Source organism: Salmo salar, chromosome ssa18, assembly GCF_905237065.1.
Source record: "Salmo salar chromosome ssa18, Ssal_v3.1, whole genome shotgun sequence".
NCBI classification, from domain to species: domain Eukaryota; kingdom Metazoa; phylum Chordata; class Actinopteri; order Salmoniformes; family Salmonidae; genus Salmo; species Salmo salar.
In genome coordinates this window covers 12,474,427-12,500,325 of record NC_059459.1, presented here as the reverse complement: position 1 = coordinate 12,500,325, position 25,899 = coordinate 12,474,427, and the positions used below count along the sequence as shown (strand labels likewise).

The following is a 25,899-nucleotide window of genomic DNA, read 5'->3' as shown; positions in this document are numbered from 1 at the left end:
ATGTATTGTATAACATAATGTCCTAGGAGTGTCATCTGATGAAGATCATCAAAGGTTATTGCTTCATTTAGCTGTGTTTTGGGTTTATGTGACATATATGCTTGCTTGGAAAATGGCTGTGTGATTGTTTTTGGCTATGTTCTCTCCTAACATAATCTAATGTTTTGCTTTGCTGTAAAGCCTTTTTGAAATCGGACAATGTGGTTAGATTAACGAGAGTCTTGTCTTTAAAATGGTGTAAAATAGTCGTATGTTTGAAAAATTGAAATGATTGCATTTTTGAGGTTTATGTATTTCGCGCCATGCTCTACCATTGGATATTGGCGAGGCGTTCCGCAAGCGGAACGTCTGTCCTCTTAAGATGGTTGAAAGCATTGTGATAACTTATTAGGAATTCAACAAACTTTTTTTTGAATGGTTGAAAATAGGTTGTAACGTATCAACCAAATAATACCCAATTCTTCACGTTGAAATGAAGTGGTATGCCCAGTAGGTGGACTACCGTAATGGATATTTCAATTTATCAATGGGCTAGTGATTCATTGCCTATCATCTTCTCCTCTCTCTTTCTCATTTGCCGAAAACTAAGTAGCTTTTAAGCAATTGGTTAATGTGTAATTTCTCAAATCGTTCCGATGACTAGAGGGAGACACCATGAAGGGCAATGAAAAACAGCAGTCTTTTCATGCATTCGCATCAAACATCTTGAACATCAGACATGACCGGATATAAAATAACAACTTGACCGTTCCTCATTACCAACGGTTACATCTAATCCAATACCTCATATATGCATCAGGCTAAATCCCCAGTCGTGTTCTCTTCATGTGGGCTCTGTGGACATGGTGAACTTGGGGAAAATGACACACTGTTTAAGTCCTTTAAGATGAATGAATTTCTTCTGTCATCCTCCTGGAGGCTCAGAGTACCTGTGGGTCCATTAGGCATGGGGAGCTGTGACACCTCCGGGGAAGGCTGGGTGGGCGGGGGCCACAAATTGATTCTCCTCTCAGGCGGAAGGAGAGGATTGGAGGGAGAGGGTGCAGAGGGGACCTGGGGGTGGTAATGGAGCTTTTGGAGTGAGCTTAATGCCTAGGATCAGAGAAATCAATGGAGAAATATAGTTTGGCCTCCCTCCAATCCCCTCTTGCCTCCTTTGTCTAAGTGGGTAGAGGTCAACGACATAGAGGCGTCTGTCTGGTAAGACATGACTGAAGCCTCCGGTCCTCCACTGGTTGGTCACACATGGATCAGCAGTCCTGGATCTATGCATCTCGGTCAGTCAGAGAGACTACCCCGGGGACCGTTCACATGTGTGGTTTACGAATGGTTGGTCGGCGACCGAGTGGGGATTTAACCATCAAAGCCGGTTCTTATGTACGTTGTTCCACTGGCTTTGAATCCTTCCTCTATCATTAGCCCATCTTTTGAGTCCTTTTACCATTCTCTTCCACAGAGCCTCCAGCAGAAGCCAATGTTAAAGCCAATGTGGAAAAATTCATAGGCAAGACATTCTGCACGCACATGTACTCATATACTGATACAGTTGAACGGTTAATGTGATAAAATACTAGAACTAAAATGTTGATTTGATACAACTGGGGGTGTGGGCATGAACAGTCCTTCATAGATAACTGGGGTCCCGGTTGGCTCTCCTGGATCGGAACCGGATCTCAGACAGCTTGGAGTTGATGCCAGTGCCAATTTGTCCCTTCCTGGCCAATGGGAAGCGGGCTAGAGTGGCATCTGCGGAGGGAGAGAGCGACAGCACAACAACAGTTGGAGGAGGGAGGACGGCGCAGGAGTGACAGTAAGGAACACAGCCGTTTTTCAGCCCTGCCAGAGCTGTCACGCCATTAAAAACAAAATGATGATGAATGAAGGGGGCTTACTGGATCGGAAATGGGCCCGGCCGCCTCCGCCACACACACCCTCTCAATCCTCATCCTCTCTAAATCATGTTTCACTTTTTTTTTATTGAATTACGGTGGCACAGCACTCAAGCGCAACCTAATAATGCATGTGTAAATGATTCAGTTTTGGGATGCTACTTCAACTGTATCAGTGAGATATAGTGGGGTCCAGAGTTATTGACACCGTTGATAAAGATGAGCAATAATGATGGTATAAAATAATTCATTAAAATACTGAGCTATATTGCATGCAAAAAAACTATATTATTTTATAGTAATGCAATTGCTCAGAGAAAAATACTTTGTTTGTATAGTCCAAAACGTGATTTTCCTGTGTTATATATATACACTCGGAACAAAAATATAAACGCAACATGTAAAGTGTTGGCCCCATGTTTCATGAGCTGAAATAAAAAAAATCCCAGAAATGTTCCATACACACAAAAAGCTTATTTGGCATTCTGACTGCAGGAATGTCCACCAGAGCTGTTGCCAGAGAATTTAATGTTAATTTCTCTACCATAAGCTGCCTCCAATGTCGTTTTATAGAATTTGGCAGTACGTCCAACTGGCCTCAACCACAGACCCCGTGTAACCCCACCAGCCCAGGACCTACACACCCAGTTTCTTCCCTGCGGGATCGACTGAAGGGGGGTGGGGGGGTGCTGAGGATTATTTCTGTCTGTAATAAAGCCCTTTTGTGGGTAAGAACTAATCCCAGGTGGGTGGGCCTGGCTGCCAAGTGGGTGGGCCTATGCCCTCCAAGGCCCACCCATGGCTACACCTCTGCCCAGTCAGGTGAAATCCATAGATTAGGGCCTAATTCATTTATTTCAATATACTGATTTCCTTATATGAATTGTAACTCAGTAAAATCTTTGAAATTGTTGCATGTTGTGTTTATAGTTTTGTTCAGTATAGATAATTAACCTCACCAGTTATGTTTTGGCCTAGCTTTTTTGGTAACTTGTTAATGGAAGTGTTATTTCCACACTATGGAGGTTGATATAATACTGTGAAATTGTGAAAATGATGATAATTCTCTTTTAGTATAAGAGCGGTTTGAAAAGCCTGAAATTTCAGCCTGTTGTTGTCAGATGGTGTTTTGGCCTGCCTGGTGACATCACCAGATCAATAAGAAAGGGAGCTCCAAACCTCTCTGCAAATAACAGCTCGTCTTCAGTTTACCCTTCCCACTCAGACCACCCCCAGACAGTCCTAGCAAAATTCTTGATTGAGAAATCTGTCTTTGCTAAGAAGCAATTTTTTTCCCCGTATTGTTTTTAACCATTTTAATTTAAAACAATCACAGTACGGTACTTCATTGTTACCCAGAAATGATTTAATATTTAGATAAAAACGGCTGCATTGGACCGGCTTCCATTGGTCCAAGTAATAATTGTTTTGCTCAAAAAGGCAGGGGTCAAAATAATTGACACCCCTAAATATATATTATGAGGTTGGGAGATTGGGAACCTATCTGGCCTAGCTAAAGCCAACTTCATAACATTTCTAGGTGGCAAGTAGTAGTACAGAGAAACAACAAATAATCATTATAATCTGTACATATATTTTTCAACATGACAAATCTGAGGGGGCACATGCCCCTGTGCCCCCTATGGGTCAAAGATCATACCTCCAAGACATGCTAACCTCCCCTGTTATTGGTAATGGTGAGAGGTTAGCATGTCTTGGAGGTACGATATAAAATGCTAACCTCCCCTGTTATTGGTAATGGTGAGAGGTTAGCATGTCTTGGGTCTTGGGGGTATGATCTTTGGCCCTCTGTAAATGATCTATAATCAACATGGTAGCATCCACATTAATGTTGAATTGTTTAGAAACATATTCTATTCTTATTTATAATAAAAGTGACTCCAAAATGACAATACATTATTTAGCATTCAATTCTGTTGGGCACAAAATAATCTGAAACACAGTCAAAATGAACTGCATCCAACAAGTTTGGTATTTTGTCCCATATTCCTAATACGCAATGACTTCAAACTTGTGACTACAAACTTTTGGACTACTTTACTTATAAGAATCTTTAGTGGTGTCAATAATTTTGATCCCTACCTTTCTGAGAAATTGTATGAATTTAAAGTAATATAATATCCCAATTTTTGGAGCATACAATATCGCTATTTGAATTATTATTTGAATGATTTATTTTATTCAGTCATTACTGCTCATCTTTATTATAGGTGTCAATCATTTCAGACCCCACCGTATCTTTCTAATGATGGAGAAGGTGAGTGCTTTCACTCACCAATGAATGACCAAGTGAAATTGGAGAAAAATACAATGAAAGTTGGTAAAGGTTGTTTGTAAGGCTGAGGATCAGGTAATCACTTACTGTAGATGGCGTTGAGCTTGTGTGGGTCCAGGGCGGTGCGGTGGTTGGGGAAAGTTGGTCTGCGGCTCCGCCCCCCTCGCAGGTTGCTGTTCAGCAGGGTGTCCATGTCGAACACGCCCAGCAACAGAGTGCGCGCCATCGCCGTGGGAGACTGCGTCTGATTGGCTGCATGCCAAGACCGCATTTCACAGAAGACGCCGGAACTTGGGTATACCTCCACCTGGTTTACCTGCACAGCCAATTGGGAGACAGTGCGAATGTGATCAGAATCAAAACCCATTTAGACCTCCATAACCTTTGGAGGATCGATATCGTGTCCTTGGGACTATTTGGTTCTATCTGTGCAAAGCATAGTTCTGAGATATTGAGCATCAAAGTTTTCACATCCCAGATCTCAGAACTGTTTTGTAGTGAATTCTTCTTTCATAACCCATTATGGTCCTCACCTTAAAGGTACCTAAAGTGCAGAGAATCATATAGTCCCAAGGTCTCGATATGTTAATGTTGGCTACGTTAACAATCTGTCTTTATCTGGAATGAACAGCAAGTTTCCTTACATGGCCAATCCCACTAACACAGTGTGTCTCTGAGCATGTCCTCATCCCGGGTATGTCGGCTGCTGAGCCAAACAGAGAGCTGTGAGGGTCGTCGTCCTCTGTGATGTCACTCAGCTCTAAGTCTCCGTCCACACTGTGCTCACTGATGGCCATCTCGGGTCCAAAGTTTGGCATGCTTCCATTCACGTCGTCCTGAGTCATAGCTAAGCGGTTGGACATGGGCTGATGATGAAGTGGGGGACTGAACCCTCGGCCAGAGTGTCCTGACACAGAGTGGTGTGTGTATGTGTAGCTCTCGCCCCTCACTATTGCTGTGGAGACAGCCTGTGGGGACACTGAAGGGTGGGGGGGGTGGTTGGCTTGGCCCAAGTTCTGCCACATGGTAGACAGCAGGTCAGGGATCTCTGAGGGATGACACCACAAAGTTAAGAAGAAACACACATGAGGGAAAGTGATCAATTTAGAGCAGGTGAATTATAAAACTGTATTGACCTTACTCATCCTCACCCTTTACTAGCATGTTTTGCAGCCATTGGTTTTCGGCTGCCATTTCGGCCTTCTCTTTCTCCAGTTCCCGAACACGTGACCTGAGGAACTGGATCTCTGCAGTGTGGGAAGGGTTAAATACATCTGTCTCCATCTTCATGGTCTGTGAAGGAAAGAGAAAGGCAGATGACTGATGAGTGAATGGTTTTGACTCACTTAGGAGAGACTTTCCATCTACTTTAATTGTATTGCCTAGATATACAGTGCCTAGATATACAGTGCCTTGGAAAGTATTCAGACCCCTTGACTTTTTCCACATTTTGTTACGTTACAACCTTATAAAATGGCTTAAATTAAGAAAAAAAATCCTTAGCAATCTACACACAGTACCCCATAATGACAAAGTGAAAACTGAGTTTTGCAAATGTATTAAAAATAAAAAACAGAAATACCTTATTTACATTTTGTGCTATTAGACTTCAAATTGACCTCAGATGCATGCTGTTTCCATTGATCATCCTTGAGATGTTTCTACAACTTGATTGGAGTACACCTATGGTAAATTCAATTGATTATTGATCATTATACCCTGATGAAGACAGCTTGTCTGTCGAAACGTTGGATATTAGGTTACTATAGTGATATTAGGTTACTAGAGTGTGCGGCTCTAGAGTTCCTCTTTGGAGATGGGAGAACGCACAAGGACAAGCATCTCTGCAGCACTCCACCAATCAGGACGTTAAGGTAGTGGCCAGACGGAAGCCATTCCTCAGTAAAAGGCACATGACAGCCCACTTGGAGTTTGCAAAAAGGCACCTAAAGACAGACCATAAGAAACAAGATTCTCTGGTCTGATAAAACCAAGATTGAACTATTTGGCCTGAATGCCAAGAGTCACATCTGGAGGAAACCTGGCACCACCCCTACGGTGAAGCATGGCTGTGGGGGTGTTTTTCAGCAGCAGGGACTGGGAGACTAGTCAGGATTGAGGCAAAGATGAACGGAGCAAAGTACAGAGAGATCCCTTGATGAAAACCTGATCCAGAGCACTCAAGACCTCACACTGGGGTGAAGGTTCACCTTCCAACAGGACAACGACCCTAAGGACACAGCCAAGACAATGCAGGAGTGGCTTCGGGACAAGTCTCTGAATGTCCTTGAGTGGCCCAGCCAGAGCCCGGACTTGAACCCGATCGAACATCTCTGGAGAGATCTGAAAATAGCTGTGCTGCAACGCTCCCCATCCAACCTGACAGAGCTTGAGAGGATCTGCAGAGAAGAATGGGAGAAACTCCCCAAATACAGGTGTGCCATGCTTGTAGTGTCATACCCAAGAAGACTCGAGGCTATAATTGCTGCCAAAGGTGTTTCAACAAAGTACTGAGTAAAGGGTCTCAATACTTAAGTAAATTTGAAATGTCTGTTTTTATTTCTAAAAACCTGTTTTTGCTTTGTCATTATGGGGTATTGTGTGTAGATTGTAAAAAAAAATAATGTTTTAATCAATTTTAGAATAAGGCTGCAACATAACAAAATATGGAAAAAGTCAAGGGGTCTGAATACTTTCCGAAGGCACTGTATATATATATATATATACTGCTCAAAAAAATAAAGGGAACACTTAAACAACACAATGTAACTCCAAGTCAATCACACTTCTGTGAAATCAAACTGTCCACTTAGGAAGCAACACTGATTGACAATACATTTCACATGCTGTTGTGCAAATGGAATAGACAACAGGTGGAAATTATAGGCAATTAGCAAGACACCGCCAATAAAGGGGTGGTTCTGCAGGTGGTGACCACAGACCACTTCTCAGTTCCTATGCTTCCTGGCTGATGTTTTGGTCACTTTTGAATGCTGGCGGTGCTTTCACTCTAGTGGTAGCATGAGACGGAGTCTACAACCCACACAAGTGGCTCAGGTAGTGCAGCTCATCCAGGATGGCACATCAATGCGAGCTGTGACAAGAAGGTTTGCTGTGTCTGTCAGCGTAGCGTCCAGAGCATGGAGGCGCTACCAGGAGACAGGCCAGTACATCAGGAGACGTGGAGGAGGCCGTAGGAGGGCAACAACCCAGCAGCAGGACCGCTACCTCCGCCTTTGTGCAAGGAGGAGCACTGCCAGAGCCCTGCAAAATGACCTCCAGCAGGCCACAAATGTGCATGTGTCTGCTCAAACGGTCAGAAACAGACTCCATGAGGGTGTTATGAGGGCCCGAAGTCCACAGGTGGGGGTTGTGCTTACAGCCCAACACCGTGCAGGACGTTTGGCATTTGCCAGAGAACACCAAGATTGGCAAATTCGCCACTGGGCCATGTGCTCTTCACAGATGAAAGCAGGTTCACACTGAGCACATGTGACAGACGTGACAGAGTCTGGAGACGCCGTGGAGAACGTTCTGCTGCCTGCAACATCCTCCAGCATGACCGGTTTGGCGGTGGGTCAGTCATGGTGTGGGGTGGCATTTCTTTGGGGGGCCGCACAGCCCTCCATGTGCTCGCCAGAGGTAGCCTGACTGCCATTAGGTACCGAGATGAGATCCTCAGACCCCTTGTGAGACCATATGCTGGTGCGGTTGGCCCTGGGATCCTCCTAATGCAAGACAATGCTAGACCTCATGTGGCTGGAGTGTGTCAGCAGTTCCTGCAAGAGGAAGGCATTGATACTATGGACTGGCCTGCCCGTTCCCCAGACCTGAATCCAATTAAGCACATCTGGGACATCATGTCTCGCTCCATCCACCAACGCCACGTTGCACCACAGACTGTCCAGGAGTTGGCGGACGCTTTAGTCCAGGTCTGGGAGGAGATCCCTCAGGAGACCATCCGCCACCTCATCAGGAGCATGCCCAGGCGTTGTAGGGAGGTCATACAGGCACGTGGAGGCCACACACACTACTGAGCCTCATTTTGACTTGTTTTAAGGACATTACATCAAAGTTGGATCAGCCTGTAGTGTGGTTTTCCACTTTAATTTTGAGTGTGACTCCAAATCCAGACCTCCATGGGTTGATAAATTGTATTTCCATTGATTATTTTTGTGTGATTTTGTTGTCAGCACATTCAACTATGTAAAGAAAAAAGTATTTAATAAGATTATTTCATTCATTCAGATCTAGGATGTGTTATTTTAGTGTTCCCTTTATTTTTTTGAGCAGTGTATATTCTTTAGTGATCTAGGTTATGACGTCAAGCAGAGTATTTAAGTGGCTACAACGCAACAAAAGGGTTGCTGTAAACTTATAACACCTCCCATCTGTGGCTCTATCACTGCCTTTTTCTCACTTTTCTCCATACAGCAGCTAGAGTTGAAATCAGAGGTTTACATACTCTTAGGTTGGAGTCATTAAAACTCATTTTCAACAACTCCACAAATTTCTTGTTAACAAACATTAGTTTTGTAAAATCGGTTAGGACATCTACTTTGTGCATGTCATACATAATTCTTCCAACAATTGTTTACAGACAGATTATTTCACTTATAATTCACTGTATCACATTTCCAGAGGGTCAGAAGTTTACATACACTAAGTTGACTGTGCCTTTAAATAGCTCGGAAAATTCCATAAAATTATGTCATGGCTCTAGAAGCTTCTTATGAACTAATTGACATAATTTGAGTCAATTGGAGGTGTACCTGTGGATGCATTTCAAGGCCTACCTTCAAACTCAGTGCCTCTTTGCTTGACATCATGGGAAAATCAAAAGAAATCAGACAAGACCTCCACAAAATTGTAGACCTCCACAAGTCTGGTTCATCCTTGGGAGCAATTTCCAAACGCCTGAAGGTACCACGTTCATCTGTACAAACAATAATACGCAAGTATAAACACCATGGGACCACGCAGCCGTCATACCGCTCAGGAAGGAGACACGTTCTGTCTCCTAGAGATGAACGTACTTTGGTGCAAAAAGTGCAAATCAATCCCAGAACAACAGCAAAGGACCTTGTGAAGATGCTGGAGGAAATGGGTAGAAAAGTATCTATATCCACAGTAAAACGAGTCCTATATCGACATAACCTGAAAGGCCGCTCAGCAAGGAAGAAGCCACTGCTCCAAAACCGCCATAAAAAAAACTGACTACGGTTTACAACTGCACATGGGGACAAAGATCGTACTTTTTGGAGAAATGTCCTCTGGTCTGATGAAACAAAAATAGAACTGTTTGGCCATAATGACCATCGTTATGTTTGGAGGAAAAAGGGGGAGGCTTGCAAGCCGAAGAACACCATCCAAAACCGTGAAGCACTGGGGTGGCAGCATCATGTTGTGGGGGTGCTTTGCTGCAGGAGGGCTGGTGCACTTCACAAAATAAATGGCATCACGAGGAGGAAAATTATGTGAATATACTGAAGCAACATCTCAAGACATCAGTCAGGAAGTTAAAGCTTGGTCGCAAATGGGTCTCCCGAATGGACAATGACCCCAAGCATACTTCCAAAGTTGTGGCAAAATGGCTTAAGGACAACAAAGTCAAGGTATTGGAGTGTCCATCTCAAAGCCCTGACCTCAAATCCTATAGAAAATCTGTGGGCAAAACTGGAAAAAGCGTGTGCGAGCACACAAACCTGACTCAGTTACACCAGCTCTGTCAGGAGGAAGGGGCCAGAATTCACCCAGCTTATTGTGGGAAGCTTGTGGAAGGCTACCCGAAACGTTTGACCTAAGTTAAACAATTTAAAGGCAATGCTACCAAATACTAATTCAGTGTATGTAAACTTCTGACCCACTGGGAATGTGATGAAAGAAATAAAAGCTGAAATAAATCATTCACTCTACTATTATTCTGACATTTCACATTCTTCAAATAAAGTGGTGATCCTAACTGACCTAAAACAGGGCATTTTTACTAGGATTAAAATGGCAGGAATTGTGAAATACTGATTTGAAATGTATTTGGCTAAGGTGTATGTAAACTTCCGACTTCAACTGTAGATGCTAAGATCCCAAAGAAGTGGAAGAGGGCATTCAAACCATTCAATTGTAGTTCTTACAGGAATGAAATGGTAACCTCTGTTTTTCAATAGGACTTTTACAAATGAAAAATAGTCCTGACATTTAAAAAGCTATAATTTCCTCAAAGGCTCTGTGTATTTTAAAGCTATTTCTAAGTTTAAATGTGTCACCTTTGACAGAAAATGGAAACAGACATTCACAGAACGCTGTGACAAACACGTATGAAGCAAGAAGGAGGATTAATAACAGCATTTAGGGGTAAAAGAACACTTCCATTAACAAGTTAACAAAAAAGCTAGGCCAAAACATAACTGGTGAGGTTAATTATATATACTGAACAAAACTATAAACACAACATGAAACAATTTCAAAGATTTTACTGAGTTACAGTTCATATACGGAAATCAGTCAATTGAAATAAATAAATTAGGCCCTAATCTATGGATTTCACATGACTGGGCAGGGGCACAGCGATGGGTGGGCCTTGGAGGGCAAATGCCCACCCACTGGGGAGCCAGGACCTGCCAATCAGAATGAGTTTCTCCCCACAAAAGGGCTTTATTACAGACAGAAATACTCCTCAGATTCATCAGCTGTCCAGGTGCCTGGTCTCAGATGATCCCTCAGGTATAGATGCCAGATCTGGAGGTCCTGGGCTGGCGAGGTTACAAGTGGTCTGCGGTTGTGAGGCCGGTTGGACGCACTGCCACATTCTCTAAAACAACGGAGGTGGCTTATGGTAGATAAATTAACATTCAGTCATCTGGAAACAGCTCTGGTGGACATTCTTGCAGTCAGAATGCCAACTGCACGCTCCCTCAAAACTTGAGACATCTGTGGCAATGTGTTGTGTGACAAAACTGCACATTTTTAATTGGCCTTTTATTGATCCCAGCACAAGGTGCACCTGTGTAATGAGCATGCTGTTTAATCAGCTTTTTTGATATGCCACACCTGTCAGGTGGGTGAATAATCTTGGTAAAGGAGAAATGCTCAATAACAGGGATATAGACACATTTGTGCACAAACTTTGAGAGAAATAAGCTTTTTGTGCGTATGGAGCATTTCTAGGATCTTTTATTTCAGCTCATGAAACATGGGACCAACACTTTACATGTTGAGTTTATATTTTTCTTCAGTATACATACTTACAATTCCTCTCACACGGAAACAAAAATGTCACTAGAAAGGCTTTGATGAACATTCAATTAAAATTAAGTTTCATTGTTCTTAAAGTTATCCATTTGTTTTTTCAAAGCTATCAGCTATTCCAGGAAAATAAGATGCCTGAAATTATGGTTGCTCCCTGAAGGGAAAGGGAAAAAAAGGGCAAATATTATAATCTGTCATCTCACTCATTAATATGCAAATTGAATCGTGTTTAGTCAATTATTTTACCATGGAAGTTGGGTTGTTATATGCCACATCATATTTGAAGAGATGCAGAAAACATTACGTTGATGCATTTTCAATTTGAATATTAATGAAGTTTACATCATTTACCAGTTCCCGGATTTAACAGGTCCTTGCATTTATTAAAGTGTACACAACAAACATTTCTACAAGGCAGAGCTAGAAAACAAGGCAATCTGACATGTTGGAATAATCCTGTAATCCCAGTATTTTAGCAGTTCAGCAGTGCATCCCTCTGACAACAGTGACATTACATCTAGTGTCATTTTATACATTTACATTACATTTAAGTCATTTAGCAGACGCTCTTATCCAGAGCGACTTACAAATTGGTGCATTCACCTTATGATATCCAGTGGAACAACCACTTTACAATAGTGCATCTAAATCTTTTAAGGGGGGGGTTAGAAGGATTACTTTATCCTATCCTAGGTATTCATTATTCTTATACAAGTTCTATAGGTGGAAAATACAGAATGCAGCCGATACTGGGCATTTCCATGTAAAAGGACCCATGACCACCAGCATGTGAAGCAAAAAATCTCTATTTTTTTTTATATAAAAGCATATACATTGTTCAACCATTTCCCCATCATAAAAATGTGGAATAAATAATGGCTTTGATTTCTGGTCAAACAGATGGGTCTTAGACAACATCTACCATAAAAAGTCTTAAAAGACTAATATACACACTATAGTTTGATAAATTAGAATTTGCATTCTGTAAGTTTAACAAACATGCCTTGTGCCGTGTAATTCCGTTACCAAAATCCCACACATCTTTAAGATATTTTCAAATTTCTCTCCCTCATGAGGGAGGATAATGAAAGTTCACAGAAGTAACAAGTAACGGTAGACCTACCAATTATATATAGTGTTTTTATTGATATCAAGTTTGTTTATGAATTATTAAAGATACACTATGCAGAAATATCTATGCCATTTCCTGGTTGCAAAAATTCTAATATCTAGCCTAATTTTAGTTTGTGACAAAACAAGCAAGTATAGTGTGGAAAATCATTGTAACACCTAAACTGCTGTAAAATATATATTTCCATAACCAAAAATATTGTACAAAACCGAAAGTAAAAATAAAACTTAAGCACGGGAAGCATGGAAATAATGCACATAGAACAGATCTACCGCTTTTTAGACTTCCTTTCAACGAGAATGATAGTGTCACGTTCCTCGTATTCTCCCTCATCGGAAGATATGTCGAAATCACTCGATGACCAATACGCAGCGGGTTGACTGTTCCACATCATATTTATTATAGATGGAAACGACAAAACAAAATAAACACGCAAAGGAGACAGTTTCACAGGTGAAACGAAACACAGTGCAAAATACAATTACCCACCAATACCAAACACAAACACACCCCACTATATGGGACTCTCAATCAAAGGCAGATAGACAACACCTGCCTTCAACTGAGAGTCCCAACCCCAATTAACCAAACAGACATACACTCACTAGACTCCACATAGAAATACCTAACCTAGAACCTAACCCAACACTCACAACCCCACTATACCATAACCAAACATAACTCTGCCACGTCCTGACCAAATATAATACAAAAATACCTAAGTATATGGTCAGGACGTGACATTACCCCCCCTAAAGGTGCATACACTGAATGCACCAAACCAACAGAAAAAAACACAAAAAAAAAACACACAATTAACCCCCTAACTAAAGGGAGGGAAGGGAGGGTGGCTGCCGTCAACGACGGCACAGTGCTACACCCCCCCCTCCCCAACCCACCTATATTGGAGGTGGCTCCGGTTCTGGCCTACTGTCCAACAGACCGTAGACAGACCTGTTGGGCTTAGGACAGTAGGCAGACTTCTTTGGTTCTGGTTCGTGGGCCGACTCCTTCGGTCCCAGGCTGTAAGCAGACTCCTTCGGTTCTGGGTTGTAGGCAGAATCATCACAGTCATAGTTAATCAACTTTACTTTAGAATTGTGACCAGACTCACCCGGTTCTGGTAACGGGCATGTGGGGGAGGGTTCTTGAAATGCAACATCCAATCAAAATCTTGACGCTGGGAACCAGCAGACCATTCACTCTGTTTTTGCAAAACAAAATTCTCCAGTCCTCCCATTCTTTCTGCAGACCTCTTTGAGTCTTAATTCGGAGCAGATATTTAACAGAGTTTTTGGAAAATGTGGTTGCATAAAAAAACTGAGGGAGATTTTACTGTAATTCTGAATAGAAACTTCGTAGCTGTACAGTTCTTCCAGTAAATGTGTTTTGTGAAATGTTCCGTGTAAATTGTTCAAAGTAGTCCTTGTGCATAAAGTTGCATGGTTTATTAAACTTTGAAACCAATGGTTTTGTTTGGCATACATTTTAAAGTGAAAAATCTGAGTCACAGTGTAATTCCGTTACTGTGGAATTGCCCTACTACACTGAACAAAATGATAAACACAACATGTAAAGTGTTGTTCCCATGTTTCATGAGCTGAAATAAAATATCCCAGAAATGTTCCAAAAGCACAAAACGCTTATTTCTCTCAAATTGTGTGCACAAATTGGTTTACAACTCTGGTAGTGAGCATTTCTCCTTTGCCAAGATAATCCTTCCACCTGACAGGTGTGGCATACCAAGAAGCTGATTAAACAGCATGATCATTACACAGGTGCACCTTATGCTGGAGACTAGGGTTGCAAAGGGTCGGAAACTTTTCGGTAAATTTCCTGAATTTTTCCGGAATTTTTCCCTGGGAAGTTAAGCCCTGGAATTTGGGGAATTTTGCTTAAATTCGTTAAAAAAGTTAGTTTATAATAGTGAACATTTTATGTGGGATACACATAAGGCAATTCTAGGTCTTGTGGCATATTTTGGTTAAACTATCCCCAATTCAATGGAATTGCAACCCTCTGCATGCACAGTGCATTCTTCCATCACATGTACAGCTGATTCTCAAGATCTTGCACACTAATGAGATGCTATTGAGCCCACACTACTACACTGTCTGAGCCAAGGACTACATGCTTTCTGGTAAGTTTTGATTAAAATACTGGGTGGGGTGAATATATTTTATATGACATACATAATACATAATTTGTTAACCTGTTATGGCTAGGGGGCAGTATTTTCACAGCCGGATAAAAAACGTACCCGATTTAATCTGATTATTACTCCTGCCCAGAAACTAGAATATGCATATAATTATTAGCTTTGGATAGAAAACACTCCAAAGTTTCTAAAACTGTTTGAATGGTGTCTGTGAGTATAACAGAACTCATTTGGCAGGCCAAAACCTGAGAAGATTCCATGCAGGAAGTGCCCTGTCTGACAATTTCTTGCCCTTCTTGATTATCTCTATCCATTACAGGGGATCTCTGCTGTTACGTGACACTTCCTACGGCTCCCATGGGCTCTCAGAAGGCGGCAAAAAGCTGAATCGTGGCTTTGCAGGCTCTGGCTGAAAAAAAGTAGCGTGTTTGGATAGTGGCTGGACACAGTACTGTGAGACTCAGGCGCGTGCCCGAGTCGACCCCATGCTTTGTTTTCTTTCGTCTTTTTACCTAAACGCAGATTCCCGGTCGGAATATTATCGCTTTTTTACGAGAAAAATGGCATAAAAATTGATTTTAAACAGCGGTTGACATGCTTCGAAGTACGGTAATGGAATATTTAGAAATCTTTTGTCACGAAATGCGCCATGCTCGTGACCCTTATTTACACTTCGGATAGTGTCTTGAACGCACGAACAAAACGCCGCTATTTAGATATAACTATGGATTATTTTGAACCAAACCAACATTTGTTATTGAAGTAGCAGTCCTGGGAGTGCATTCTGACGAAGAACACCAAAGGTAATCAAACTTTTCTAATAGTAAATCGGAGTTTGGTCAGGGCTAAACTTGGTGGGTGTCTAAATAGCTAGCCGCGATGGCTGGGCTATCTACTCAGAATATTGCAAAATGTGCTTTCACCGAAAAGCTATTTTAAAATCGGACACCTCGATTGCACAAAGGAGTTCTGTATCTATAATTCTTAAAATAATTATGTTTTTTGCGAACGTTTATCGTGAGTAATTTAGTAAATTCACCGGAGGTTTGCGGGGAGTATGCTAGTTCTGAACGTCACATGCTAATGTAAAAAGCTGGTTTTTTATATAAATATGAACTTGATTGAACAAAACATGCATGTATTGTATAACATAATGTCCTAGGTCTGTCATCTCATAAGGATCATCAAAGGTTAGTGCTGCATTTAGCTGTGGTTTTGTTTTTTTGTGACATTATATGCTAGCTTGAAAAACGGGTGTCTGATTATTTCTGGCTGGGTACTCTGCTGACATAATCTGTTTTGCTTTCGCTGTAAAGCCTTTTTGAAATCGGACAGTGTGGTTAGATAAAGGAGAGTCTTGTCTTTAAAATGCTGTGAAATAGTCATATGTTTGAAAAATTGAAGTTTTTGTATTTTTGAGGAATTTGTAATTCGCGCCACGCCTATCATTGGATATTGGAGCAGGTGTTCCGCTAGCGGAACGTCTAGATGTAAGAGGTTAACTAGTAAATAGTAGCCTACAGCAAAGTGTGTTTAAATAATTTCTAACTTAACAATTTCTGCTAGTTAGTTTTTGCTACCATGTGGGTTTTAGTTTGCTTGAGCCTGCTAACTGAGGAGTGTTAATTCACCTGTTTCCATACATGTTTAATTTTAAAACATTATCTTACAAAGGAGTTGTTTAATCTAACTGCTGAACTATATATCTGTAAATGGAATTGCATTTTTATTTATTTATTTACTTATTTTTTTCTAATCTTTACAGGAAAATTCTACAGGCACTATCTAATGTGTGGAGACATTTCACTGCAGCTATTGTAGAAGGAAAAACTGTGTAGAATTGCAAATACTGTTCCAAATCATATGTGAAGAATGCAACAAAGATGCAGAATCATCTGGCCAAGTGCATAAAGTTCCCTCAGAGCTCACAACAAGCAACCTCTGACAAAAGTCGCTCTACTCCTATTCGAGGTGAAAATGATGAATCAACCTTATCGATAGCAACAGCTCATGCTCCTCCTGGAATCATAATTTTTTTTTTACTCAATGGAGGAACATAGTCAGATAAATGCTGATTAATGTCTTGCTCGAGCTGTTTCTGCAACTGGTTCACCTCTGATGCTCACAGGCAATGTGTATTGGAAGAGATTTCTGAATGTTCTGCGCTCAGCATACACCCCTCCAACCAGACATGCTTTATCTACTCATTTGCTGGATGCAGTGTTCAACAGAGTTCAAGTGAAGGTCAAGCAAATCCTAGAGAAAGCAGACTGTATTGCAATCATCTCTGATGGGTGGTTGAATGTTCGTGGGAAAGGAATACTTGACTACATCATCTCCACCCCTCAACCAGTATTCTACAAAAGCACAGACACAAGGGACAACAGACACACCGGTCTCTACATTGCAGATGAGCTGAAGGCAGTCATCAATGACCTTAGACCACAGAAGGTATTTTCACTGGTGATAGACAATGCTGCGAACATGAAGGCTGCTTGGTCTAGTGGAGGAGTCCTACCCTCACATCACACCCATTGGCTGTGCTGCTCATGCATTGAATCTGCTCCTCAAGGACATCATGGCACTAAAAACAATGGATACATTCTACAAGAGAGCCAAGGAAATGGTTAGGTATCTGAAGTGTCATCAAGTTATAGCAGCAATCTACCTCACCACGCAAAGTGAGAAGAATAAGAGCACCACATTGAAGCTACCCAGCAACACCCGTTGGGGTGGTGTTGTCATCATGTTTGACAGTCTCCTGTAGGGGAAGGAGTATCTCCAAGAAATGGCCATATCACAGTCTGCCGATATGGACAGCCCCATCAAGAGGATCCTCCTGGATGATGTATTTTGGGGGAGAGTGGTAGGCAGCCTGAAACTCCTGAAACCTATAGCAGTAGCCATTGCACGGATTGAGGGAGACAATGCCATCCTGTCTGATGTTCAGACTCTGCTTGCAGATGTAAGAGAAGAAATCCGTACTACTCTGCCCACTTCACTGTTGCTCCAAGCAGAAGAAACTGCAGTTCTGAAATACATCAAAAAGCGTGAAGACTTCTGCCTGAAGCCCATACACGCCGCAGCGTACATGTTGGACCCCAAGTAAGCTGGCAAGAGCATACTGTCTGGTGCAGAGATTAACCAGGCCTATGTTGTCATCACTACCGTGTCTCGCCACTTTGGCCTGGATGAGGGCAAGGTTATTGCCAGTCTGGTGAAGTACACTTCCAAGCAAAGGCTTTGGGATGGAGATGCAATATGGCAGTCATGCCAACATATCTCATCAGCCACCTGGTGGAAGGGACTTTGTGTATCTGAGGCTCTTTCCCCTGTTGCCTCCATCATTGACACCATTCTGTATACTTCTGGCCCTTCTTTGGACACTGTGTTAACTACCCTCCAGACGAGCTTCAATGCCATACAACTCTCCTTCTGTGGCCTCCAACTGCTCTTAAATACAAGTAAAACTAAATGCATGCTCTTCAACCAATCGCTGGCTGCACCTGCCCGCCCGTCCAGCATCACTACTCTGGACGGTTCTGACTTAGAATATGTGGACAACTACAAATACCTAGGTGTCTGGTTATACTGTAAACTCTCCTTCCAGACTCACATCAAACATCTCCAATCCAAAGTTTAATCTAGAATTGGCTTCCTATTTCGCAACAAAGCATCTTTCACTCATGCTGCCAAACATACCCTCGTAAAACTGACCATCCTACCGATCCTCGACTTCGGCGATGTCATTTACAAAATAGCCTCCAATACCCTACTCAATAAATTGGATGCAGTCTATCACAGTGCCATCCGTTTTGTCACCAAAGTCCCATATACTACCCACCACTGCGACCTGTACGCTCTCGTTGGCTGGCCCTCGCGTCATATTCGTCGCCAAACCCACTGGCTCCAGGTCATCTACAAGACCCTGCTAGGTAAAGTTCCCCGTTATCTCAGCTCGCTGGTCACCATAGCAGCACCCACCTATAGCATGCGCTCCAGTAGGTATATCTCTCTGGTCACCCCCAAAGCCAATCCCTCCTTCGGCCGCCTCTCCTTCCAGTTCTCTGCTGCCAATGACTGGAACGAACTACAAAAATCTCTAAAACTAGAAACACTTATCTCCCTCACTAGCTTTAAGCACCAGCTGTCAGAGCAGCTCACAGATCACTGCACCTGTACATAGCCCATCTATAATTTAGCCCAAACAACTACCACTTCCCCTACTGTGTTTATTTATTTTGCTCCTTTGCACCCCATTATTTATATTTCTACTTTGCACTTTCTTCCACTGCAAATCTACCATTCCAGTGTTTTACTTGCTATATTGTATTTACTTCACCACCATGGCCTTTTTTTGCCTTTACCTCCCTTATCTCACCTCATTTTCTCACTTTGTATATTGACTTATTTTTCTACTATATTATTGACTGTAAGTTAGTTTTACTCCATGTGTAACTCTGTGTTGTTGTATTTTTCAAACGGCTTGCTTTATCTTGGCCAGGTCGCAATTGTAAATGAGAACTTGTTCTCAACTTGCCTACCTGGTTAAATAAAGGTGAAATAAAATAAAATAAATAATCCTCCAAATTCCACCAACATCAGCCGCCTCAGAGCGCAACTGGTCCTTGTTTGGGAACACACACACCAAAGCACGCAACAAGCTGACCAATACAAGGGTGGACAAATTGGTGGCCATCCGGGCAAATTTGAGGCTTTTTGAGCCTGACAACGAGCCACCCTCAACAAGGTTGGAAAGTGACAGTGAAAATGAGGCCTCAGAGTCTGATGTTCAAGAGGTGGACATTGAGGAGGTCCAGGGAGATGGCATGGAAGCCTGAGAGGAAGACAACCAAAGCTTTAGTTTCTAGACTATCATTTTACAGATGTACAGTTGAAGTCGGAAGTTTACATACACTTAGGTTGGAGTCATTAAAACTCGTTTTTCAACCACTCCAAAAAACATCTTGTTAACAAACTATAGTTTTGGCAAGTTGGTTAGGACATCTACTTTGTGTATGACACAAGTAATTTTTCCAACAATTGTTTACAGACAGATTATTTCACTGTATCACAATTCCAGTGGGTCAGAAGTTTACATACACTAAGTTGACAGCTTGGAAAATTCCAGAAAATTATGTCATGGCTCTAGAAGCTTCTGATAGGCTAATTGACATTATTTGAGTCAATGGGAGGTGTCCCTGTGGATGTATTTGAAGGCCTACCTTCAAACTCAGTGCCTCTTTGCTTGACATCATGGGAAAATCAAAAGAAATCAGCCAAGACCTCAGAAGCAATTTCAGGCATTTCCAAACGCCTGAAGGTACCACGTTCATCTGTACAAACAATAGTATGCAAGTATAAACACCATGGGACCACACAGCCGTCATACCACTCAGGAAGGAGACGCGTTCTGTCTCCTAGAGATGAACGTACTTTGGTGCAAAAAGTGCAAATCAATCCCAGAACAACAGCAAAGGACCTTGTGAATATGCTGGAGGAAACAGGTACAAAAGTATCTATATCCACAGTAAAACGAGTCCAATATCACCTTAGCCTGAAAGACAGCTCAGAAAGGAAGAAGCCACTGCTCCATAACCACCATAAAAAAGCCAGACGAGGGTTTGCAACTGCACATGGGGACAAAGATTGTACTTTTTGGAGAAATGTCCTCTGGTCTGATGAAACAAAAATAGAACTGTTTGGCCATAATGACCATTGTTATGTTTGGAGGAAAAGGGGGGAGGCTTGCAAGCCGAAGAACACCATCCCAACCGTGAAGCACGGGGGTGGCAGTATCATGTTGTGGGAGTGCTTTGCTGCAGGAGGGACTGGTGCACTTCACAAAATAGATGGCATCCCGAGGAAGGAAAATGATGTGGATATATTGAAGCAACATCTCAAGACATCAGTCAGGAAGTTAAAGCTTGGTCGAAAATGGGTCTTCCAAATGGACAATGACCCCAAGCATACTTCCAAAGTTGTGGCAAAATGGCTTAAGGACAACAAAGTCAAGGTATTGGAGTGGCCATCACAAAGCCCTGACCTCAATCCTATAGAAAATTTGTGGGCAGAACTGAAAAAGCTGTGTGCGAGCTAGGAGGCCTACAAACCTGACTCAGTTACACCAGCTCTGTCAGGAGCAATGGGCCAAAATTCACCCAACTTATTGTGGGAAGCTTGTGGAATGCTACCCAAACCGTTTGACCCAAGTTAAACAATTTAAAGGCAATGCTATGAAATACTATTTCAGTGTATGCAAACTTCTGACCCACTGGGAATGTGATGAAAGAAATAAAAGCTGAAATAGATCAATCATTCTCTCTACTATTATTCTGACATTTCACATTCTTAAAATAAAGTGGTGATCCTAACTGACCTAAGACAGGGAATTTTTACTAGGATTAAATGTCAGGAATTGTGAAAAGCTGATTTTAAATGTATTTGGCTAAGGTGTAGTAACCATCTGATTTCAACTGTATGTTCAAAACGTTTTTGGGAGATGCGATGGATCATTGGGGATCATTCAATATTCCCTTTCTTTTGTTGTTCAGTGAAATCATCCCATGTGATGAGTCGACTCATTTAATTAAAGTTCAATTCGTAACTAAATAGTTTTTTATTTTTATTGGAAGGATTCCGTCATTTGCAATTATGTCTACTTGTGATAAGGTAAAAGGTTTATGTTTCTGTCTCCATATGATATGGTAAATATATCCAATGCAGAAAACATGTTATCCAGAGCGTTGGTGACTAACTGTGTTGCTGGCAACAATTTTAATTGTGCTTTTTAGCGACGTGTACTGACACCGGCCATATTCAACGGGAGTTCAGCACTCATAAATTCATTATTCTGCGCTCTAGTACACTCAGACTAGAGTGCCCTGAAATCGACGTAGAAAGCCAGAGCGAATTTATGAAAGCACCCGAATGTCCATTGAGAACGCATAACGACTATACCATTTAGCTAAGCTAAGGTTGAAGGGAATAATCAAGTCAATAAACGTTGGGTAGTTAGTTAGATAACCCATAGTTAATATACTGGCAAGTTTGATGTATAAGTAGACAACTAACATAATGGTAGACACTGCTGTAATATGTTATGTGGTTCGTAAGGACAGCGTAGCCAACATAACGTGTAAGGTAACTTGTTTGAAAAGTCATTAATTTATTACATTGCTCAACATTTGTCATCAATAGTTAAAGCAATGAATTTGCATCTGCTCTCGTTGTACTTCAGCTGCATATTTTCCACCATTTTCTTCAAATCTGAAAACGATATGTAGCCACTCCCATTTCCTGAAGAATTGCTTTATGGGCCCTAAGTACGGAAATAGTGTCCTCTGCACGTATACTTCATATTTTGGCGAATTTAGTACGACATCCGGGAACTTTTGGCATACTAACTATATCCATACTATGACCAATAAGCATACTATATACTCAATTCACGTCACAAATAGTACGGTTAGTGTGGGTAATATGAGTATTCAAACACAGCTCAAGAGATCTTGCAGGCATCTGCAATGTAATCTGGCAGGTACACCTCTTTTGGTCCTGTTCACCTGCTCAGATGATACTGACACGGATCTTACAAAGCCTGGATAGGTAATTTACATATCAGCTAACCACATCGTATGTTATTGCAATCTGCTTCCCGACGGCAGATGAGATGTGGTTGATGCGTGTAACATCTGAGCAGTGGAAAGCAACCCTTGCCTTGTCATGTGATTGGTTCACCTGTGTGTGGCAGGTGATATACTGTACTAGCTAATTAGCGCAATTAAGCAACTACTCATGCCACAGCAGTGTCATGTACTGGAGGGTCAATGGACTCTCTTTCTCTTGTTGGCTTCAGAATTTGAATAGCATACATTGAAGATAGCATCACTAGGCTTTGCATTTAGTATTAACGTTACTCTTTGTAGCTACAGTAGTTAGCTAGCTGACCGCTAGTGTGTGGATGGTCCATCATCCTAAAACCGAGTTGGTGGATTGATTCCATGATATGCAGCTGGCCACCTGCAGTAGCCATTGAATAAACACTCCGTACGCCAATGTAGTATTCCAGTTAATGTTTCCAAATGTGACCACACAAACACTAATGTGCAATTAGTTGAAGTAGCTAGCTATACAGAGCGGAAAAGATCTTACTCTATTGCCAATGCTAACCGTCTCTATTCTTTGTTGTAGGATGCATTCTTGATTCCGCTCCCCCTCACATTTAGACGGCTGTGGTTCCGGCATTTCTTGCATATTATCGTAAAGAATATCCTAAAAGTGACTCGTCGTTTCTTCCTTCCTTCTCCGTTTCAATATGCAATAGTCGCGTGTTTGTTGTTATCAACTGACATTATCAAATCAAAACATTGAAAGTGAAAGCAAGCATGCTGTCAAAAAAACATATCCGGTGTTTAAAGCGATCGTTTCCGGTATGACGTCAAGTTCAAATTAGTATTTTTCTCTCTCCGAATGTGTTTTTTTGCACCTGTGGGTTACGTTCGTAGTAGGATTATGTCTGGTACAATGTATGTAAAATATGTTTCAATTTGAAACAGCTCATAAGCTATTTTGGACGCTGCCAGGTACATTTAACGAGATAATAATAATAATAATAATAATACGGAAACTAGTAGGACTTCATCTCCCATAGTCCTCGAGACGTGTAAATACTGTAATGGAGATCCCCAGCAGTCGTATGACATGAAGTTCTTCACCTTAAAACCAGAGGACGTAGCTACATCCCCAGCATGATTGGTATGTGAGAAAGTTGTAGTGAGTCGTTTCGTCCGTTAATTTGACGTTGTCAGTTCTAGGTTATTTTGTGAATAACAGCATTCCCACGAACCCGTGATGCCTTGTGCATAAGATAGCTGTTTTTTTGTGCCTGGCTTGCTACTGGTCAGTTGACAATATAACAAGCTGCTGTTTTGTAGAATAGCCCTTATGTGTGTACACGAGAGTTGTATTCATCCTTACAAGATGTACTATCACCTTGCTGGGTTATAATTTACAAGGTAAACAGCTCTACTACATGTTCACGTGAACATGCAGCTGACACTGTCAAATCCACGACACATGCCAGCCAGTGACAGATGCATCGTAGCCAGATGTTCTGGCCCAAGTTTTTGATGGTGTTTGAGTGACAGAATACCATGAATTAACCACTATCTGGCAACATGTTTATTACTTTAATCTTCCTTTTATTCCTATCAATATAAGGTCAAGTATAGGACAAAGATGATATTTTCAGTGTGTTCAGATTTGTGCAAAGGTCTGAGTCTATCCCTGTTGCTAAGTTATTAAAATGGTGTCACTCAGTTGCCTATTATTATCAACACTTTGTTTTGGAGGGCCAGAAGGTGTTTCTTCGATCGATTTCTAAGGTTTAGTTTGACTGACAGTTCTACTCCTAGAATATGAAGGAAGACTGTTGTCATCTTGGAGCAAACAGAAAATAGAGAGATGCTCTCAAGAAATGTCTCCGATAAAATTCCCTAAACCTGAAGGCAAGAGCAACATTAATCTGAGGTATATCTCCAGAGAATGAAATAGCTTTCCACCCTCTTGAATTGTCAGATTTTTGAGAAGCTCAGGAGTGAAGGTCTGAGGAAGACGGATCGATTGTGTCTTGAGTCTCCGGCCCATCAACTCTGAGACTGTCTCTGGCTCACACATCCCCAGGAGATAGGGTTTGGTTTGAGCTGGCTGAATGGTGCTTGTCTAGTAATAAGTTGCGCTAGGCCTATAGAGGGAAGGGGATGAGAGGGAGTGTTGAAGGGAGGGAAAAGTCATCATCCAGGAAATCTGAAGGGCCAATATTTCTCTCATGTTGATGATCGCACACGCCGCGGCCCCAGAACTAGGTCTATCACAAGAAAACAGACAGACCTTTATTATGGGGAATGTCATTATATTCATGTGAAATGGGACTTTTTAAATCACCTTGATAATACAGCAAGTTGTAATAATAGCTGAGTCTGCATTAGGAAGATATAATCTTGCTCATATGATATTAAAATGCAAATGACTGAATGTAACTGTAATATATAGCCTAGGCCTAAACAACATGTCCCGTGTGGCTCAGTTGGTAGAGCATGGCGTTTGCAATGCCAGGAGTGTGGGTTTGATTACCACAGGGGGACCAGTACAAAAAAGTATGAACATTTATGCACTCACTACTCTAAGTGGCTCTGGATAAGAGCGTCTGCTAAATGACTAAAGTGTAAAAATGTAAACAACACAGGAGAGGGGAATCAAACACACCTGGACTACCTGCCTTGTGAATTGCCAAATCCTTACCAATTGCCATAGGCTATGTCTTCTAGCGGAGCAGGACTGTGTGGCAGTAGGTATTGAGTCTGAGCGGTGCTACTCCGAGGGGCCAGAGAAGTCTTCGATAGAGGTTGAGGAGAGCGAGAGGGAGAGACGCCAGTGTACTCCTGGGACGGGCGAGAGGGGTCAGGATTATTTACTCGCTCTGTTTGGAGACCAAGGAGAGAATAAATTGCTATTGATTTTTGGTTTGTTGCAGCTAAGTATCTTTCCTGCCTTTGCATTGACTCCGGGCCAAGAATAATTTTCTTTAATATGTATCCACATTCGCTTTCTGCGTTTCTCCTCATGTGATTTCATTGCAGTGGTTTGTTGTCAGTTTCTTCACGTGGAGTTCAGCAGTCTTGTGAACGTAGGCCTTTGCCAAAGAGTGACCACTAGAGCATGGCAGGTTAGAGGTTACAGTGGAGAAGGAGTGAATGTGTGGGTTTTATTTGGAGTTTGGGTTAGACTGACTAATTATGACTACAGACTAGTTAACTCAGCCTTGACAAGCTAGACTCCCTCCCACTGATTCAAATCAAAGTTAATTGGTTGCACACACAGTTTAGCAGATGTTATAGCGGGTGCAGCGAAATGATTACGCTACTTGTTCCTAGCAATGCAGTAAAATTGAAAAAAAACTAAAGTGTCATGTCAAACAATATCAATGATTTGACAGCCCTCAACCCAAACAAACTGAACATGGTAGATCATAAGCTGTGTTCTAGCTCTGAATTTGTATAATCTTTGGGGCCATGGAATGACTGGGTAGACTTGTAACAAGGTATTTGCATATTCATAGAAAAATGATCAAACGGTTTAGGCCTACTTTAACACATGTTTAACCACATTATCTGGATAG

At 41.8% G+C, this 25,899-nt stretch overlaps 2 protein-coding genes across 4 annotated transcripts in view; one reads left to right on the top strand and one right to left on the bottom strand.

Annotated features, from left to right (window-relative positions):
- Positions 1-248: 248 nt before the first annotated feature.
- LOC106576738 (uncharacterized) lies at positions 249-23,139 on the bottom strand. Of its 3 annotated transcripts, none has more exons than XM_014154102.2 (5): positions 22,893-23,139; positions 5,337-5,478; positions 4,830-5,233; positions 4,273-4,501; positions 249-1,746 (listed from the first exon to the last, which is right to left on the bottom strand). In XM_014154102.2, the coding sequence occupies exons 1-5, from the start codon at positions 22,974-22,976 to the stop codon at positions 1,625-1,627; spliced, it is 981 nt and encodes a 326-aa protein (XP_014009577.1). In that variant the 5' UTR covers positions 22,977-23,139; the 3' UTR covers positions 249-1,624. The 3 variants fall into 3 exon arrangements, with proteins under 3 accessions (XP_014009577.1, XP_014009579.1, XP_014009576.1); XM_014154104.2 differs by having other exon boundaries at positions 22,943-23,139; XM_014154101.2 differs by having other exon boundaries at positions 250-1,746; positions 22,875-23,139.
- Positions 23,140-23,176: 37 nt separating this feature from the next.
- Positions 23,177-25,899, top strand: part of prkn (parkin RBR E3 ubiquitin protein ligase) — a 90,984-nt gene continuing 88,261 nt past the window's right edge. The window contains exon 1 of the mRNA XM_014154109.2: positions 23,177-23,477. Within this exon, the coding sequence (XP_014009584.2) occupies positions 23,471-23,477 (7 nt within the window). The 5' untranslated portion in view covers positions 23,177-23,470. The remainder of the gene's footprint in view (positions 23,478-25,899) is intronic.